General features: G+C 50.2%; 1 protein-coding gene across 5 annotated transcripts in view; it reads left to right on the top strand.

The window, feature by feature from the left end:
• The window catches only part of zfpm1 (zinc finger protein, FOG family member 1), a 63,728-nt gene extending 43,524 nt beyond the window's left edge, over positions 1 to 20,204 (top strand). For all 5 annotated transcript variants that reach the window (XM_055509517.1, XM_055509516.1, XM_029152662.3 and 2 more), the window contains 6 exons: positions 5,663 to 5,793; positions 14,151 to 14,253; positions 14,343 to 14,588; positions 15,125 to 15,358; positions 15,444 to 15,686; positions 15,755 to 20,204. In XM_055509517.1, coding sequence (XP_055365492.1) covers positions 5,663 to 5,793; positions 14,151 to 14,253; positions 14,343 to 14,588; positions 15,125 to 15,358; positions 15,444 to 15,686; positions 15,755 to 18,225 — 3,428 coding nt within the window. In that variant the 3' untranslated portion in view covers positions 18,226 to 20,204. The remainder of the gene's footprint in view (positions 1 to 5,662; positions 5,794 to 14,150; positions 14,254 to 14,342; positions 14,589 to 15,124; positions 15,359 to 15,443; positions 15,687 to 15,754) is intronic.
• The last annotated feature ends 551 nt before the right edge of the window (positions 20,205 to 20,755 follow it).

Below are 20,755 nucleotides of genomic sequence, written 5' to 3'. Positions count from 1 at the left end.
CCAGTGGTGTTTATGTGTAAGTGTATGTTAAGTAGAAAACGTTACACATAGCTAATGGTTTTCTACACTTCCTATATTTTCACACATCCACAGAACCTCCTCACCTTGTAGCCAGTCATGGGTTATTCCATCTTTATCAGGACTATTATGCAATTTATTAACAAACAGAGAGTTAACAGACGAGCTTGATGATTTATTTTATTTGTGATGATGTTACACCTTGAGTTTCTGCTCATGTCAGTTGTCTTTTTGTGAGTGAGAGAATAGAAGTGGAGCAGAAAATGCTCCCACATCGGCTTTTTTTCTCCACGGTATCTCTCGCTCACCAGTTTCCTTCCTTCATCAGACAACTATCACCAGCTTTCCCATGTCTTTGGGGGTTTGTGCGCCTTCAGCCAACAGTGGAAAAAATGCCGCTGTCATCTTAGCTGTAAATTAACTGTGCATCAGCGATGCATGTGGACTCCCCCCCCCCCCTTGTTATTCAGAAATGCAAGAAGCTAAATTCTTTTTCCTATCAAACAGACGTACTGTATCACAGAAGGAGCAGTGTTTGTGTGGCCTTTCTAGAGAGTTAGAAGAGGAGTATCTGTCCAGTGCGGCCCATCTCATGTCCCCTTTGTTTGTTCTCTCCTCTCTTCTTGCTCTTGTCTGTTTAATTGGTGAACCTTTAAATGACCCGAGTGTCTCGAGCGAGTCTATCATCCTTTAACTTTTCCGTGTCTCCTACCCACAGCGCGTTGCTGCCGATACCAGGCTGATTGAAATGTCCTTTTTTTTTTTGCACAAGCCAGAAGGAGTTGTTAAAGCAGACATGAACTAATGATTGAATTAATTATCTGAGTCACATACCGTACAATTAATTTTGTGGCTTTGCCTCAGTCTTTTTTCCTTTTCCCATCTGTGCATAGAGAATGTCAAGAAACATTTTCTAATTAATTTATGGGTGATTATCAGGGATAGTTTCTGGAAGGTCTCCACTTTCAATTTGTGACAGGCTGCAGCAGAGGAGACAGGGAGACATGGAGCTGGAGGTGGTAGTGAGAATGAGGCTGGATGTGCATGTGAAGATGGCTTTGGATTAGTGTATCCAACAGAGGCTGGATACAAGGAGGTTGTTATATATATTTGCCAGTGGCTCCTAGGAGCTGCATAGTTGGGGTCAAGCTTCACATGAACGCTAATGGTGCCAGAGTCTGAAGAAAAGTCCTGAAGTTCACCTAAAGACAGTGAAAGTCTTCCTCCCTCATCATAGACTGGTAGCTGCTGCTGAGCTTTGATCACAAGGCGTCACAGACACACCCTAGCTCAGTTCAGCACTGATACAGCTGCTACAGTAAATGTCCTGGTGCACCTGTAACACACTGGTTGTCTCCCACCGCCTGGATAATAACCCGCATCTTCTATCAGCCACGAGTCAAACTCACAGCGAGCAGTCAGGTGGTGGAGGCTTCAGCTTGTGAATGTCACTGCTCTTTCCATTAGGGGGAGCAGGGGGAGGCGGGCTCCGCTCATCAGCAGTAGCCCTGTCACCTGTTCTCCCCTCACCCCCTTCGTCCTCTGAACAGGAACAAAACGCCTTGAGTCCCCCCCCCCCTCCTCATTTTATCTTTCTTCGCATATTTGTGAATTTGCATGTTTGCTTCTTGCTCTTTTCTGGTGGTGTATGTATTTTGCAGATAAAAGTTCAGCAGTGCAGTTAAGAGAAATTAGTTGGGTAAACAGTGGTAAATGTCAATGATAAAGTTCTGTTGAAGCTCATCTGATTAGCGGGGCTACGCAGGTGTCTTATCTTGCCTGTGCAACAGAGGGTAAAATGGAAATGATTGCGTGGTCCTGAGCAGTAGATGCCTATCCCACAAATGTCTATCTGCCGCTGAGCCGAAGCTGCCGGACTCCAGGGACCCATGGGTGCTGCACGCAAGACTGGAGAGACACAAGCTGAGAGAAGAAGAAAGGCACGCGGGCTGTTCCTGTGGCTTCATCAAAGCCATTTACCCAGCTGACATTATGAATCATTAGCGTGGTCACCAGTGTGCAAAGCTGGACAGACATCAGCAAAATGCACGAAGAACTGGAATGTGTGAGAATCCAGAACTGATGCTTTGGGTAAAGGACGTCAAAACATTTGAAACATTTAATATAAAGTCAAATCTGTTTCGGCTTCAAACGTTAAGGTCCTGGTGCCGTTTCCACTGAGCAGCGGGAGTCGTTGGGATTTGTCATTCAGCAGAGGTTAAACCCCACCTATTAGCGCAGGGTCGGAGTAGCACACAGATAAAGATTTCCTGTTGTGCGGTGTCAAAAAATCAATAGCTCCGCCGCGATGTGCTCATTTGATATCAACAATAGTCTTTTTAAAAATCAATTAGGCCGGATAGAGGAGAACATCAGTATTCGGTTACGCCTTTTTTTTTCCCACCCTTATTATGTTGATCTAAAATCAAGCAGACTTTTGTCGAGGCTGCTTATTCCGCTCGGGACACAGAGGTAGAATTCCCTCATGCCAGGCTCTGCAACACAAAAGGAAAAGGAAGGCAACAGGTTTCGACCTGAAACCCGGCTTGAATTCTCTCTAGTACAGTGGAATCTGGTCCATGTTTAATTTGTAGTTCAGAAAAAGTTAAAGGTTACTGATTCCACACATTTTGTGTTGACCAGTAGTTGTGTATATATGGTTGTATAGTGTTCTCTTATTAAACCCAACACGTAAGGGGTTGAAGCAGGGTCAAAGCTTTTTTTTTATTTTACTGTAACCCAGTATCCACCAGCTTCCAAACAATACGACCATCAGATTTCCATGTCTGCAGCTCTGGGTTCCTCTCAAACCCGTGGACAGTTTCCACTAAGTATTATCCATTAATAATATGACGTATCAGTCCTGATAACAGCCCACCTGGAGGTGTAATTAATTTTTCCTCCAAGTTAACTAAACCTGACAGTGCAACAATTAATCAGATTCCAGTAGCATTTTGTCCCCAACGTTATTTCTAATACGGCTTCATGTCACGTCTTTTAGTTCGCAGTTTAATGCTCTCCGAAACTTTTATTTCGACTTGTTTGAAATTGTTTATGTTAGTTCCTAACTTGTGTTTCATCTGTTATCTCTTTAAAACATGAAGGAGAATCTCATCATGGTGCCATGATGCAGTGTTACATTGTCTGACCTTTAGAGACTTGAGCATGTCCAACCAATAACTTCATCAAGGCCCACGTAAAACTTTACAAACCTCCCATCATTCACTAATTAATCAGCATCCAATCTATGACAGTGTCTGATACGATCCCAGTTCCTCCCTCAGGCATTTTGTCCTTTTTCTTTAAATACCTTTATATTCTTCCCAAATAAAAGAATCGGCAGCGTCTTTGTGATTCATGCTTGAAGGCCCAGAGTAGGAGCATTAGATGAGGGGACATGTGTTGATTGGCAGCTGTGAACTCCCGCCTCCTCTGGCTGAGGTGGAGCTGAAAGTCAGCTTCATCCTGCCCCTATGACACTTTGCACCTTCAGCTCCATTATTCTCTCTGTCTCAGCCCCACACCAGCACAAACAACCTCGCACACTGGTCGGTTAATTGCGTTAGTCATTTCATTAATGACGGACTGATTGCTTTATTGTGTTGGCTTGTCAAAAAGGCCTGGACGCCCCAGTGGCTGCTGAAGCGTCCATATTGATAAGCCTTTGTTTGTGTGTGTGTGTGTGTGTGTGTGTGTGTGTGTGTGTGTGTGTGTGTGTGTGTGTGTGTGTGTGTGTGTGTGTGTGTGTGTGTGTGTGTGATGCACCATCTGGATGTGTGACGGTGTCGCCTGTGAACCGTGTGTGTGTGTGTGTGTGGGAGCTAAATGAACAAGTGCTGTTGACATTGATAAGCAGCTCATCCAGCCTGGTGGTGCTGGTGTCGGCCCATCCAGGCTAAAGGACCGCGTCCACCTTGCACAGTGCCCACCAGTGCTGGGGTCGTATGGAGGCCGGTGGGGGGCAGGAGGTTAATTAACAGGGATTAGGACTGCTGAGGCCCAGTGCAGCCCGTGAACAAAGCCAACCGTCTCCGTAGCAGAGTTCAGCTGCTGCTGCACCTCCCGCAGTGAAAGCGTTTTCATTTAAAATGTGTAACATGGTTTTTGTCCCCATCTGACTTCTGTGTTGCTTAAGATCCACGAGCTTAATCTAAGTTTGCTCCCTTTAATATTTACTGTAGCTGAGGTGATACTTTCATTAATAAGCGACACACATCACAGTGGGGTTTGTTTGCTGAATGTGGAGGATTGATGCAACAGGTCGCGAAGCGTGAACATACTGTAACACATGTTTTATTTGAGGCTTTTATAATATGTGCGTTGGCTCTCGGAGGTCAAATCCTCACAGTGTTTCACGTCGAGGGTCATGGTGATAAGAGGTCCGTGTGGTGGGAGGCAGACTGGACATTGATGGAGCGCTGAGATAAGAAGGGTTAGAGTGGCCTCACTGAGGCCCCAAAGATGATAAGAGATAGGATATTGGCTGGACACACTGTGAACTTCAGACTCAGCAGGTTGGACTGTCTGAGGAGTCATGTTTAGCTGGTATTTGACCCGGGCTTGAAAGCCGACGCCAACCTAAGGCAGAGCTGGAACACAATCTGCCAGCGATGATGAGTCAGGCTGCTCCCAAACCTTGCTGAATTCACTGTCTTCCGTCAGTCAACAACGAGCTGAGTCATTCAATAAAACATCCAGCCCAACCTGACCCTAGCCCAACAGGTCGGCGATCTCCTGTTGCATCGGTGTCACGCGCTCACGTGTTCCAGTGGGACCGGGTGCAGACCGGTCTGACCTACAGATACCGGGTCCATTAGTGCGTGGTCACTGTTTGAGTGAACGTCTGCTCCAGGACTCCACTGTCCTCCCTCAAAGGAAGCTGCTTCCTCCTCTTTAACCCCAGCCCTTCCCCCTCCTCGCCATCTGCTGTGGGAAAGCCATTTTATCAGCGTCTGTTCGTTGTTCTCTGCTGGGGATAGATACAGAGAAGATAGATGAGTGTTTTGACATGGAGAGTGTTAGACAAACACTCTTATCAGGCCCACCACTTTAGACCACCCCCCAAAACAGCCGCCTAGACCACGGCAAGGATGAGGGGAAGACTCCATATGTAGAAGATGGTGGTAGGGAGGAAGCCTCCAAGTCACGGCCACAGTCACTGAAGTTGCCCCCAACTTGTTCATTAATTCTGTAAACTCCGAGCTGCTGCTCCTTCACTCCGAGCTGTCTGGGCTTTTTAAACAGATGGATGCTGCCGTCTATCTGGCCCTATCTGGGCAGCAGCAGCAGGCTCAGACCACAGCCATCACTGCCATCCTTCTGCACTTATCAATTTGAGGAAGTTTCCCCCGCTTGAAGCTGCCGGGGCCCAAAGTGCTCAGCCTGTGTTACACTCCCCCTGCTGTTGACTCACCTCCACCATGTGAGCAGCTGCCAGGGCTCAGGTCAAGTTCAAGCCACGTGTTGCTTTAGCGTTATCCTGCTGCGGTGCCTGTGTTTGGTCGTGTTTCAGCCACTAGGGCTTTTTCTACATTCATTTTTTTGAAGTGACTTCGGACACAGTGACGTAACTGCTGACGCTGAGGACACTACATGAGTCTATCCTCGGTCTTAATGGCTCCTGTCTTCTCTCTCCTCCCCTCAGATGACCTGGAATTAAAGGAAGAAGGCGGCGACAGCCGGGTGGTGGCTGGCAGGGCCCTGCACCCGGACACAAAGTGGGGCCCTTACCCAGGAGTGATCCAGTCAGAGGGCAGCACAGACGAGGAGATGGAGGTAACCATCAGACCGAAGCCTTTTCACTGCATATACACTGTAGCTGTTTAAAAGGCTTTAACAACATAACATAACATAACGCAAGTACAGAGGAAGCATGAATCTTAACGTACATCTAGTGTTAAAGACTATTTGAAGGTTGTACTGCAGTGAGGTCAGAGGTCAGATGGTTGGATTACAGAGACAATGAATAAACACCTTTTTGTGTGTGTGTGTGTGTGTGTGTGTGTGTGTGTGTGTGTTCCTTGGGAACCGGATGGAGCCCTATCAGAGGCTGGGTTTGTGCATCATGTGCGAGTCCATCTAATCATATGATACTGATGCAGGGAGAGGCTTCCTGGCATGAGCACAGACCCGGACAAACATACATGCAGGGTCACTCGGAGTCTGTCAGCTTCATCTGTCTCCATACTCTGTTGGCGGCTGGTTGTTTTTTCATTATATTCCAAGCATGCTCCTAGTCCAGGCCAGTTTACATCTAGCCCGTAAAAGCCCTCGGCCAGTTAAAATAGCGCTTTTTGGGTTTATACAGTACCAAGGACTCTGGTCTTCTCCTCTTCCATCCTCTCCTCCCAGCTCTCCCCAGACGTCCGCCTGTCTTTTATCTCCACATGGCGCCATCCTCCTGGACAACAAACCCCAGTGATTGATTCCTGCTTGATAGGCTCTCATTTCTAAGATTTCGTTTATTATCAGAGAGGTTCTGGGTGTGTGTATGTGTGTGTGTGTGTGTGTGTGTGTGTGTGTGTGTGTGTGTGTGTGTGTGTGTGTGTGTGTGTGTGTGTGTGTGTGTGTGCGTGCACGCATTCACCCATCACCTTTTGTTCTTCCTCTCCCTGGTCCTAGTCTTCCAGTCTCATTGTTTGCAGGGCTTTGCGTGTATATAAAAAGCATCTTGTGACTGTTAATGCAGCTCTTCTTTTGGCCGGGGCTGAAGGAGTGTGCAGACAAGCCTTCAGTATCTGCTGGAGATAGAAGCCACAATCTCACATTCCCCCCTGTCACTCCACGTCCCTCTCCCCCACCATCCCTCCATCCCTCCTGCTTGGGTCAGCAGGGGTCGTGGCTGTCCTCCTACAGGAGAAGACAGCCAATCTGCCTGCCAGAGTTTCACAACGTGGCGGCATGAACTCACTTTAAATGCCTTATTGTAACGTGCACGTTCCTCGCGTTTCGTAAAAAACAAAGCCCAGATCATCATTAGGGGTTTACGATTTGTTTCCTTTTGTAGATGTTCAGTGAAGCTGCTACTGTAAAAGGGTGCTCTTGACATGTGACATGAAGAGCAAAGCCTTAAATGACAGAGTGTAAGAGCGCATGGCGTCCGGCAGACGGGGACCAGCAGTAGCTGAGCCCGCGGGGCCATGTCATTCATTTCATTCAGTGTTGGTACTGAGGCTTTAGTTTAGTGGAACTTGACGGCTTCCACTACTGTACATGTTTCATTCAACCTGAGGCGGCCTCATATTTATATTCTACCTATAGAATAGTTTGTAGTATGTGAAGCTTCGCCTTCTCTATCTGCTTCCTCACCTCTTTATTTTGGCGGATAAGATGATCAGGCAGCATTTTGACAAGCTCCTCACATACATTCATGTGCAGTGTGTGGTGTTGTGTACCTTACACGGTACACACATTAGATGGTGCATGTGATCATACGGGTGGGTTCTGTTTGTCAGAGGCCCAGAACACATCCCTCCCTGCCGCCAGCTGATCTTCTTCTTCGATTAGCGCCATGTTAACTGGCCTGTGTCATATGTAAATCCTCCCATTTGCATCTCTTGAGAAAGAGGCGTAAAAACATTTATCTATTTAAATATTTTCTAGCTGATATGGCTGTTGGACAGGATATAATAGTGTTTGCTGATCAGCTGATCTACCGGCTGCTGATTCCTGGCGGTTTTTGGTCGCCTGAGCAAGCAGGCCGTCCGCGGTCCCATAGCAACCTGGGAGCGAGCCTCCTGATTGGATCACACAGAACAAATCTGAGGTTACACTGCGTCTGGGCGCCTTCTGATTGGAGCCTGCTTCAATTAGCTGCCACATGCGACTGGGCCGAAGTTGCGAAAAAGTCAGATCAAGCTGCCGTTGGACGGTGATGCTGAGGCGTGAGCGAACGTGCCCTTTGCTCCGTCTCTTGCTTCTTTCTAAGGGTCAAGAGTCTCCAGCTGTGCGACGGCGCGTCTACGACGTAGCCATTGTTCTGCCTGGTTCAGCGGCATCCAGCCGCTCACCCCACCCCACTCTTGTCTTTCGTGGAAAGGCAGCCTGAAGGCGTGATCCTAGAAGGAGCAGAGCAGGGGAGTTCAAAGCGTTATCACGAGCCCAACGTCTTTTCATCATGTTTTAGAAACAAGCGTTCGCACTAATCCCCCAATAATCTCTCCAGGAGAACTGGGGCGATAAGACGCGCCACCCACGGCTTTTCAAACACTTTTTGGGTAGTCTTTTCGCACTCCCTATCTCTCCTCCCCCTTTACCTCCTTTACGCTGCTCTTCACTTCCTCCTTCCCTCATTACCCTGGAAGGACAAGTGAAGGTGATCACTGGATCACTGTCTCATCCTTTTCCTCTCAAGCTGTTTTTTCTTTCAATGACTTTGAGCTGGTTTGTTTACTGGATTCTGATCTTTACATTTTATCTGGAATTATCAACAGTGTTTTCCTGCCTCAATATTTCTCTCTCTCCTCCACCCATCAAATTAGAATGTTAATTAAAATGACGAAGATGACAAAACCGTGATTACAGGAAGTGTTGAGACACCTTTTGCAAGGCCCCACAACGATGAGCTGCATGAGGAGCAAACTAAAGAGGAACAGCTTAACGAACCAAGCAGGAGCATCCAATGAATCGGTCGTCATTAACGAGCACAACATGCCACTGGAAGGAATCTTAGCGCTGATGCTTCTCTTTAGATACAGTCAATTTGTGGTTTCCTGCATTAAGTTGGTATAACGTGTGATCTGATCAAATCAAGAGTACTGACAAATAGAATGTGTCTAAATAATGACACAAAGAACTCACATATTTGGTGTTTGTATGGAGAACAACCGAATATAACTCCTTGAGTTAATGATGTGTCCAGTAAAGAAATGGAAGATCAGAATTATGTTTTTTGGACACATTATACTTGGATAAACATCAGATCAGCATCAGTTTAAAAGTGGTTCACATCCTTTTTCCTGACACATGGAGTATATTAGTCATGTTATGACTAATATAAGTGAGTCTGGCTGACTAATGAGTAATCTGCTCATTGTCTATTTCTCAGTTCATTCATTAAATCAAATTCTTCTCAATTATGAGCTCTTTGACTCTACACTAAGCTTGGAGTGATGCTGCTCATTATTTCCTTGAGGACAGCTAGTGTGTATCTGCGGTGATTGGATCCATGTAGGTCTCACTGTGTCCATTAGATCACGTTCGGACGTTTGTGTGACACCATGATATGATGAAGTCATCCACAGATGAAGTGCTGCTGTGAATGCTCCACCTTCACACGGACCTGGGGCCGAGTAGCCCGTGGAGCAAGTCGGCTCCATTTACACACGCAGCTCACCTGTTCAACGCCCCGAAGCGCTAGGGATTGCGGCGCATGTGTGAAAGGGGCTTTAGTCCGTCAATCTGGCTCCGACAGCAGAGCCTATCACCCGGAGAGAGTGGAAACTGCCAAGAAAGATCAAACGCTGATACACAGACGTGTGGGCAGCCAGGCCAGCGAGCTGAGGAACAAAAGAGCAACCAGGTTTCCTAAAGGAGGCAAAACGTGAGAAACCAAAAGAAAGAAGTGGAGGAGATGGAATGGTTAAAGGAGACAAAGGCAGGAGGTGTTCATCACTCTGCCTGGTATCTGCATCCCCCTGTCATCTGCACTGGCTTCTGCAGGGTGGAGGAGGTGTAAGAGAGGAAAACCTCTATCCTCTCTATCTCTGAGCCTCATCTCCGGCAGTTCAGGAGCCCGCTTTCCAAGAGTGCCTCATTTTCAAATCTCTTATCTCGGCCCCTGTTTTAAGTATCGCAGTTTTATATTTTTACATCTCATTTGCATGCAGCTCATCAAACTCGGCTCCCTCTATATTTCTCTTTTCCTCCGAGGTGTGTGGCTGTGTTTTGGAGCTCAGCTTATTATAGCGAACGGGCTTCCAGTCCAGTGCTGAGCCTCAGCCTTTTGGTGGAATAAACAGTAAAGACGTATCTAGTGTCTGTGCTGGATGTTGAAAAAATTCCTTGTGCGAGTGAAACGGAGGTGAAGTGTGTGTGTGTGTGTGTGTGTGTGTGTGTGTGTGTGTGTGTGTGTGTGTGTGTGTGTGTGTGTGTGTGTGTGTGTGTGAGCAGCGGATGAGAGTCGGCTTCTGATTTTTATCAGCTTTTCTTTTCTTCTTTGTATTTTTGGAGGATTCACACAGTGACCTCTTTGTTTGGGACAGTGAGTACAACCCTCCAACCCCCTGGCTTGGGAAAGAAACCATTTCCTGTAGCCGAGCGATAGAACGAGAGACAGAGGGAGAGATAGAATGGGAAAGGAGGGGCAGGCAGACAGACGGCTAGGAATGAGAGTTTGGTGCAAGGATGAGAATCGGAGATTAAGAAAAAAAAAGTGTGACAGTGTATGAAAGGGAAAACGGAGAAGGGTGGAAGAGGGTGATTATGAGGAGGAGGGATGGTTTAAAGGCCATGAGAGGAGGGAAGTGGCTCCGTTTACAGCCGCAGCGTCACAAGGTGCTGAGAACGGTAACGTGAAAGTTGAAACTACTAAATGTTTTACAGTAATTACGGCCTTACAAACAGCAGGAACTGGAAGAAGCGTATCGCCTTTATTATGAACACACAGACCCAAGTTTGACTCCAGTGATAAACTCTGTTTTTAAAGTCTTCTGTCCAAGCTCATATTCACACACTGGAAGTGGCTTTATTGCTGGCAATGGACTGAAACTGTGTTTCCAGGTTCCAGGTTCAAGGTTGAAGTAAATGACGACAACAAGCACACAATTCACTTTGTTACTTACTACAACACACATTAGTAGTTGGTTTTATCGACACAAACAACAATAGAAATGTCAGAGACCTGTGCCTCCATGGAGACCTGCGCCTCCTTCGCTTTTCCTACCATGTATTACTGACTGGCGTATTTTACATCTACGGCCATTATGGAGCTGTGTAAACCACATTAGAGCATGTGAAGCATTATACACTGTTGCAGTAGAGATGTGCCAGCAGTAATTTGCATAAACAAATATGCTTATACATCAGTGGTGGCTGTAAAACTGCAGCCGTTGACAGCTGAACAGAGGAATCTGGGGGCTGCTTGGCTTAGGACAATGGTACTGGTGCTCTGCCTGAAGTTCTGTCTGAAGTGTGCATGTACAGTACTGTATCCACAAAGCGCTGGGAACGGGTCGGCCGTTGGGCTCGGTTCAGGGAGGGAGAGTCCTCTGCCTGCCGTCTCCACCACTGCTTGGCTCCCCAGAGACAAGGAGGCAGCCGACGAGCCATTCTAAAGAAGAAGAAAATGAAGAAATAAAATCAGCCTGGCATCATTTGCATTCAAGTTTTATCAGTGCAGGAGGAGGGCGTTTTTGGGCCTGATAAGGAGAGGGCATCACAGGCTGTGCTGGAGGTGAAGGGGGGGAGAGAGAGCGAGGGAGAGAGAGAGTTATACAGTGTATGAACGGAGTTCACACACACACACACTGGTGAGTGTAACAGCAGCCATAGTGAGGACAGTGTTGGGGGAAAGTGTGGTGGGGGGTTAATATCAGACCAAATAATTAGATTCGCTATCGTCTCGGCGGCAGCAGCGCGGGGATCAGGCAGATTAAAGCCGGGCTCGGGGCTGCTTAATATTCATGAGGGGACCAGGGTCTGGGCGAGGGGCTTAGACTCTCCTCTGGCTGATGGGGCTTAAGGCGGCGCTCTCCACCAAGACGGAGCTGATGGAGAGCCAAGCACAGAGGTGATGACGGGCAGGGACGCTCGGCTGCCTCCCGTTGTTCATGTGACCCGGCCGTCGAGCTTGGAGTGAGTGGTTTTGTAGGGACGAGGCTTCAAACCAACCCACAAGCCAAAGCCTTATTTTATTAATGGAGAGAAACACTTAGTTTGGTAAACTTGTGCAGTGTGCTGGTGTGATTCCTGAGCCTGTGGCCTTGTGTCCGTGTGCACGGCACCGTAGGTCCAGGCAGCAGTCGATTGGTGCTTGATGAGAACGTGTCTCCTGAGCCCGTCTGATGCCCTCTACCTACACTGGCTGGAGGCTCTGTTTCTACTTGACACTGCTTGTTTACACCTGGGCCAATATGGGATTAGAAAGATGTCTGGGATGAAGTTAGATCTTAGAACTGGTTCTGAATATTACACTCGAGCGTTTCCTCCAGGAATGTTGTTTTCAGGACGGGATAAGAAAAGGTTTAGCTTCAGTCTGACAGTCTGAAGGCGTCCACTGTTCCCGTTGCTTCACACTGGGAAAATAAAGCTGGCACCAAGAGAAATATGTGATTAATTCAGTTCTAATAAGAAACGATGCCTGAGTGTCACACTCGCTATGAGGCGTAAGTCGTTTCTAAATGTTTCAGATCTGACGTGCCTGCGTGCGTCTCCCTGTTGTCCTATCATGGAGAATTCCAAAGCCGTGGCCATGATGAATTAGTCTGAAACAAATTAGCAGTACTTACAGCTCAGACGGCTCCAGCATTGGGTTACAAATTAAAACAAAAACAGCGTATCTCCACATCAGCGCTAGCTCCCCATGAAATACAATACGCTGTGCTGTGCTGCTCTCCTCGGCCTGCAGACTCCGAGGCTTCCTTCCTTCTGTCCTTCCCTGCTGGGCCCCGAGCCGGGCCACAGGCCACCGCTGGGCCCTGAGTTGGGCCACGGACCACCGCTGGGCCCTGAGCTGGGCCACGGACCACCGCTGGGCCCTGAGCCAGGCCACGGACCACCGCTGGGCCCTGAGCTGGGCCACGGACCACCGCTGGGCCCTGAGCCAGGCCACAGGCCACCGCCGGCTCCTTCAGGTGCTTCCGTTGACACCTGTAGATCGGGACGTGTAACAGCTGCAGGTGTCCGTGTCACTGAACCATTAGCAGCTCTGCTGGTTAAGGGACAGGATGGTTCCATGTTCACTTCTTCTCCACATTTATTTGCAACCAGCAATGGAGCTGATTTTTGACTGTATCATTAAAGTGCATTATAAAAACTAATGAATCGTGTATATAATAGCATTCAGTAGGAGCAATGATTTGATTGGTCTTAGTTTTTGCTATACTTCAACATAATCACTAAATAAAGTGACTGTTGCTCATCTACTCCCCGTGTCGTTACCATATGATAAGCTGCTTTATTCCCATGTGAGATGACTGCAGTTACTAAGAACATACTTCAGCCGATGACGAGGTTTCTAGTCCAAGGACTGACCCTGGGCTTCACTGCTCGTTGCTTTTGTTTCCCTCATTTCCCAACACGGAGCCGCTAAACGTCTCCATGTTGAGCTTTTGTTTCTTTGTGTACACATCAGTTCAGGAAACAGGAGCGTGTGGAAGAGACCTTTGGTTGTACAAAGCTGCCACAAAAAAGTCCAGGCAGCACACAACCTGGTTTGGGTCCGCGTGGTGAGGGCTCGGTCTAATACTGAGGTAGTGCTGCCCCCTGGTGGCGAGGGGGCAAAACTGCAGCGCTGTGCTACTCATTCCTCTGGGTTTGATACAATAGTGTGTGTGTGTGTGTGTGTGTGTGTGTGTGTGTGTGTGTGTGTGTGTGTGTGTGTCCTGGAAATGCTGGTCGCATTAGCACAGGCTCACTGAGTCTCTGTCATAGCATCAGACTGGATGTTACCTCCTCCTCTCTTTGTCCAGTGTGTCCATTGTTGATTTATTGTGGAAGCCGCCTGAATAGCCGCCTGTCGACCTCATCAGATCTGCTTTCTCTTCATTTCTCCCTCTCACTCTCCCTCTCCTCTCCCTCTCATTTTTTCTCGTCTTTCTTTCTTCTGTATTTTCCTTGGAGCTTTGTTCAGCCCGTGCTCCCCTCATTTCCTCATTTCCTTATTGGATTGTAATCACCATCAGCTGGCGCTGGCCTCACACCAGACACAAGAGACTGTGTGTTACAAATGTTCAGCAGAAAGTGGATGTTTGTGATCGTCTCATGCCCCAAATGCTGAAGCAGTTCAGTTACAGAAGACAATGAATCAGAGCCTGCAAGAGTATGTCAGACGTTCACAATGAGCATCACTGTGCGTCTACACGCAGGCTCCTTCTGGAGGACACGGCTACGTCACAAATCTAATTGCTTTCTTTGTGTGTGTGTGTGTGTGTGTGTGTGTGTGTGTGTGTGTGTGTGTGTGTGTGTGTGTACAGAATCCTACGTTGACTTTGGTGTGTGAGGATCCAGACTGTTGGATTCGTCGGCTCCCTGTTTCCTCTGACACATCAGCTGCCAACTGTACCATCTACAGCCAAGGTGAGGATCTGTTGGGATCAGTGCATCCTCTATTTTAGTTCCAGTGTGTCTCTGTGCAACCAAAACCGTGGCTCGTGCTATGTCTCCAGGGGAGGAGTTGTTCTGTAGGGTCACCCGAGAGCTCCCAGCAGGCGACGAGCTCCTGGCCTCCCTGTCCCGTCCTCCCAGCGCCTCCTTGCCGCCGGCGCGGCCCTCTCCTCCGCTGAGCCTCGTCACGCAGAAGCAGGCTGCGGTCAAAGAGGAGCCTCTGTACCCGGCGGCGCTGCACTCAGACATTCAGCTCCTCCCACAGCAAGCTGGCATGGCGGCCATCTTGGCCACGGCGGTTGTCAACAGTGAGTGTGTTAGTTATGACATTAGGTCAATGTTTGATTTGAGGAGAAGGACTCAAAACTCAAAAACTTAAATACATTTAAATCACTACAAACTATTATCAACGCTGCAATAAAAAAGACATAAATCAGTGCATGGACACATGACACCTCCTAAATTATGACTTTCCCAGTGATGAACACAGTTAATAAAAAAGCACTGTTATCATTTCATATGCTGTCTATTTTCAGTCAGCCCTTATATTTTCTAAATCATTTGAAAACACTGCTCTGACCTAACTTTGTATCTTTATAAACATTACCTTACCTAGTAGTTATTACCTATCGTTGTGATTGACAGTAGCATTGTTCTGTTTGACCACTAGATGGCAGTGCTGCTCTACCCTTGAACAACGTACATGTTTTATTATCTTATACACATGTGCAGCATGTTTGACTCCTGCTGCACAGGACAGGAATGTAAAAATGTGACCTGTCTAAACGCGCATAAAGTGACAGGGGATGCAGTCAGCTGATCACAACCATGTGCTGCTCTTCAGAGGACATCTTCCCGTGCAAGGACTGTGGCATCTGGTACCGCAGTGAGAGGAACCTGCAGGCTCACCTCATGTACTACTGCGCCAGCCGACAGAAGCAGCCGGCCACCGCTTCCTCCCCCCCCCACGACAAACCCAAGGACTCGTATCCCAGTGAGCGCATCTGCCCCTTCCCTCAGTGCAACAAGAGCTGCCCCAGCGCCAGCTCACTGGAAATACACATGCGCACACACAGTGGTGAGGGTCCAGCTGAGCATGAAGTCTGTGTCAAGCCTGTCTGGTGGCTGGTAGTGGTTGATTGTGTTCCTCTGACTTTCCACAGGTGAACGTCCGTTTGTGTGTCTCATCTGTCTGTCAGCCTTCACCACCAAAGCAAACTGTGAGCGCCACCTCAAGGTGCACACAGACACGCTGAACGGCGTGTGTCACGGCTGCGGCTTCGTCTCCACCACGAGGGACATCCTCTACAGCCATCTGGTCACTAGCCACATGGTCTGCCAGCCCGGGTCTCGCAGCGAGGTCTACTCCCCGGGGCCGGGTCTTCCCAAGCTGCCCCTGTCCATCGGTGAGTCGCACACAGAGGCTTTGAAGTGCTTCCCGAAGCATTTGTACTAACCTGGACTCTCCTGTCAGGTCTCAGTCCAGGAGACTCTGGCGTGGTCCTCAAGTGTCAGGTGTGCGGCCACAACTCGGACTCGCCTGCCCAGCTTCAGCAGCATGTACGAACCCACCTGGAGGTCCGGGTCCCAGCCGAGAGGAGCCCCGCCCCCCGTCAGATCACCCCGACGTCGGACGACCAGCTCCAGGCGTCTCCGCGGGAGAGGGAGCCCGTGGCCTGTGTCCCAAAGTCAGACTCCTCCAGCCCCGGCGCGAATGACGGTTCAGCCACTCCCCGGGAGTACGGGTCACAAGATGTCCCTCCCACCGACCTAAAGATCAAAGAAGAGCCTCAGTCTGACTCGGAGACGGACCAGCACCCAATGGACGCGACGGAGGATGGAGAGGAGCGTAAGGTTGGCGAAAAGGAAGCAGCTACCTCATCCTGGCAGACGTCCAGCTCTCCCAAGAGCCCAGCCACCACTGTGAAGGCAGAACCCACCAGTCCCACCCCTGGTTCTAGCCCGGCTCATGTGGGGGGCGCGGGGTCAGTCCTTCCAGGAGGAGCAATGTTCCTGCCTCAGTACATGTTTAACCCAGAGGCTGCCATTCTGCCACAGGCCTCAGAGATACTGGCTAAAATGTCAGAGATGGTTCACAGCCGCCTGAAACAGGGCCAGACCGTCCCCCAAAACAACCAGGCGGCCCTGTTCCCCCCCGGCGCCACCGCCACCGCCCCCACGGCCACAGCCACTCCACCTCACAAAGGAGCCACATGCTTCGAGTGTGACATCACGTTCAACAACATCAATAATTTCTATGCACACAAGAGGCTCTACTGCTCCAGCAGGCATCAGGTAGAAGGTGCCAATTCAATCTCTGGTGCCGGATCAACAAGGGACGGAGCCGTGGCAACGGTTCCTTCAGGAGGCGCACACGCCTCGTCTGCGTCTCCTCACGGAGGAGCCGCCAGCAGGGCGGCGTCCGCCTCGCCCGCCGACTCGGACCCCCCGGCCGGGAGCGGGGCGGAATCCCGGAGGGTGGAGGCGACAGAGACGCCGAGCGGGAGGGAGGGAGTGTCCTCCTCGTCCGAGGGGGAGGGGGGAGGCGCGAGTGTGGGGGGAGGCAGAGCAAGCGAGGGCAGCCAGAGTCCCGCCAGTGGCTCCGCGGAGGACCCGGACGATGATCCCAACAGAACCTTCTGCGAGGCCTGCAACATCCGCTTCAGTCGCCACGACAACTACATGGTCCACAAGCGCTTCTACTGCGCGTCACGGCACGACCCGTCCAACCAGCGCTCAGTCCACGCGGCCAAGGCGGCGGCAGCCGCCTTCCTCCCCCAGCCCATCCGCACACGTAAGCGCAAGAAGATGTACGAGATCCACATGGCCAGAACCGAGGCCTTGGCCAACGCCGCCGCTGCTGCCGCTGCTGCGGCGGCCGCTGCTGCCAACGCCGCCGCCTCCGCCCCGTCCCCCTCCGTGCTGGGCCTGGCGGTGAAGCAGGAGGCGTCTCCCCCCGGGCCGGGGGATGCCAGCCCCGAAGGGGACGGTCCCATCGACCTCAGCAAGAGGCCCCGGCTGAGAGAGGCCCCCCGGCAGGGCGGCGGCGCCGTGCTCCCCGCGCTGCCCCTCACCGACTACCACAAGTGCACCGCCTGCAGCATCAGCTTCAACAGCATCGAGAACTACCTGGCCCACAAGACCTACTACTGTCCCGCCACCACCCTCCAGCCGCACACCATGGAGCAGCTGCACAGGCTCAAGAGATCCGCCTCTACCTCTCCCAAAAGCAGGTCTCAGCCGGACCACGTGGAGCTCCCGCACCCCGCGGAGGCCAAGGCGCTGCCGGCGGAGCGGGCCCAGACCCAGCACACGGCGTCCAGCCCCCAGCCCACGTCCCCCCACCAGAAGAGCCGGGGCGGCGCCTCCCCCCAGGCGTCCTGCCCCTACTGCCCCAACAGGCCCATCGCCTGCGACCTCATGGAGCATCTCAGGAGCTCGCACGGCCTGCTGGTGACCGTTCAGCTGCCCCCGGACGCGCTGCCCCAGCCGGGGGGCGCCGCCAGCCGCAGCCCCAGCCTGAGCCCAGTGAGCAGCCAGGCGAGGGCGCCCTCCAGGCTGGGCTTCAACGGTCAGTCCAGGAGCAGCACGTCGTCGCCCGCCTCCCCCCTGCTCAATGGCAGCCCCACGGCCCAGGGCGGGTCGCCCTCGGCCGACTCCCCTCTGCCTGTGTCCCCCCCCAGGGCTCCCTCTTTGACTTTATCACCTGTGCCTGAGGCCCTGAGGGAGGCGGTGGGCTCGCCCCACCTTCCCGACAAGGCTCCCCCCGGCGCCGTGTCCCAGCCCGCTCCGGCCTCGGCTCCCAGGAGCCCGGCGGTGTCCCCCCTGCAGAACGGCAACTCCCGCTTTTGCCGGTTGTGCAACATTAAGTTCAGCAGCCTGTCCACATTCATAGCTCATAAGAAATACTACTGCTCATCCCACAGTGCAGAGCATGTGAAGTGAGCGGAGCTGCTCCACCCTTAACCTCCACTAAGCTCCAGGACTCTGCCAGGCCCCACATGAGCACGACTGTTACCTGCTCCAGTACCCACGGATGATGTTCCTCCACCGTGGGTCCCAGTTTCATGTACACTAAACCTGCCCCCCCCCTCTCTGGGCCGCTGCCAGGCCTCAAACCTTGTTGCATTACGGAACCTTTAAGGACCTGGACTGACGACCTTTTTCTGTCCCCTTTGAACTCAGTCATGGCGAGAATGAAACTGTGACTGGGGCTTTTCAGACCATGATGCTGATTGTCTGTCCCTGAGCTCTTAATGTCTAAACGTGATGAAGTTGTTTTTTATTATCTGTGCATACTGTATGATGTCTGAAAACAGAAATCTATAATGCTTTTAGTTTCAACACTGGCTTTTTGCTCACTAGAGAAGCTAAAAAACACGTGTTATTGCAATGTTACTAATTACTGAAGGATGATATTTCAGAATAGACAGGTGTCCTCTTCTTTCACTTTTGTCATTTCCTTTTAATGCAAGGGAAGATGTGAAATATTTATCTTTTAGTCCTCACTGATTTCATGCCAACAGAAAACTACCTAGTGTCTGAGAGTATTTGTATTTTTTATTTGTATATTTTTCATACTGTTGGAGAAGGTTGTTTGGGCCTGGGCGTGTTGAATCGTATTTTCTAAGTGTAGATATGTAATATCTCGTCCTGTTCATCACTGGCATCACACTGAACTCGACCCCGGTGGCGTTGGGCGTTTAGTTTAAGCAGTCGTTCATTGATGCTGAGGTCCGACGTTTCCTTTTTGACCCACGTAGTCACACAGTTAAACTTTACATCCGCGCATATTCTACATCAGCAGGTCGATCGTGTTGCATCTGGGACGCTTCCAGATGACGACGTGCTCGAAGCCCAAATCAATAAAGCGTCCAGTTACTAACGTCCCTACTGTGAAAACGTCAAAGTCAAACCATTTGCTCTACTTACAGATGAAGGACACGCACACAGACCAGTGCTCTGGTGTCAATGAAGGCGAAGCAGGGAGCGGTCATGCCGTCGTCCTCTCTCACCGCTTCACACGCTGTCATTTATGCACACAAGCCGTACTTGCACACGCAGTTTACGAAACATGCTCCCAGGCTGCTGCTGCAGTTGCAATACAGTGTTAGCTAGAACTGTGAACTACTTTTACCCACTCTCGATGTTCCGTCATTGTGAAGCTCATCCCACATGTTTAGGCCCCTGCATCCAGATGCCCAGTGTTCCCTCCTCCATAGAAGTCAGAGCTTCTCAACCCCAATTTGGACTGTTCTGATACACTAAACCCGTCAAACTGGCCAGATCTGAGACCAGGCACTGTTGAAAACGATACGAGTGGAACTGTGAAGCCCAGCACAGCCTGCGTCAGTGCAACGAGCTGTTGGTCCGTCAGTAGCATTAAGAGGCGCGTGCACGAGGCCTGAGAGGACGCACGTCTGCGTCAGACGGCATTTCATCAGCACGTCGGCTCCGACCGTCGCCCGTCTGGCAGCTCGGAGGACGTCTACGTCTGCGCGACCCGTTCAGAGCAGCACCGTAACAGACGCGGCTCAATACGAACTGTTTACAATGATGCTGGTTCATTTCACACATCCAGGAGCCGAGCGCTGGAGATCCTCCTCTGAAAAACCCTCCTTTTTATTGCACTGTGTTGTTTAAAATGTGCTGAATGTTTTAGCTGAAGCATCTTTTTGTATTGTATTTATGTTATGCGGCACTTTTCCCCCCCAAACAAACGCTTCACTATTCTGATTTGAAGGACTTTGTTCTACTTTGAAGAACCTTTTGTGCTCGTAAACTTGCTTTGTTGATGATTTCTCAGATGTCCACAATGGAGAAAATCATGAATGTCAAAACTTTTATTTCCATAGTCAAATTGATTTCAGCTACACTAAGCTCTTGTCCAAACTATGCATGGGAAATAAAAAAGTTCCGAGAGACGCCGGTGAAGAGTGCGACTGATTCTTTTGTAGTGAGTTTAGTGTGAATGCCTCCACACTGAGGGACGGTCCTTGACTTAGCGCTGCTTCATTCACGGCTCACTCATCGTCACTTCCTTTCACAGCCGCGTTTATTTGATGCCCGTCTGTGACGAGAGGCTGGGTGACTCATCGTTTGTCCCTTTTCAGAGAATGTGGCGCCTGCGTAAGAGGAAAATATTTGTGAAGCTCCTCAGAGCCCAAGGCTGCAGCAGTCAGTGCACAGACCAAAGCACAGGAAGGGACGGATGCCAGCTTCCTGTTTAAGCCTGTGCTTCTGCTCTAGGTGTGTGAACCCCCCAGACTCCAATCTGTTCTGTTCTGTAGAACCTGTGTCCTCCTGACGCAGCATGAAGTTTCCTATTGATGCTACAGCTGCTCAAACATCACTAGTTTAAAACCATAACTTATGAAGCCTACTCTTGTAATAGCTTTTGTAATTTACAAACAACTAACTGTGTAGTGCATCCACCTAATATTCATTTTAGGAACATGGGAGTGAACCTGCTCCT

The sequence above is a fragment of the Betta splendens genome, chromosome 6, assembly GCF_900634795.4.
Source record: "Betta splendens chromosome 6, fBetSpl5.4, whole genome shotgun sequence".
NCBI classification, from domain to species: Eukaryota; Metazoa; Chordata; class Actinopteri; order Anabantiformes; family Osphronemidae; genus Betta; species Betta splendens.
The sequence above is the reverse complement of the archived record's forward strand: the minus strand, read 5'-3'. Positions and strand labels throughout refer to the sequence as shown.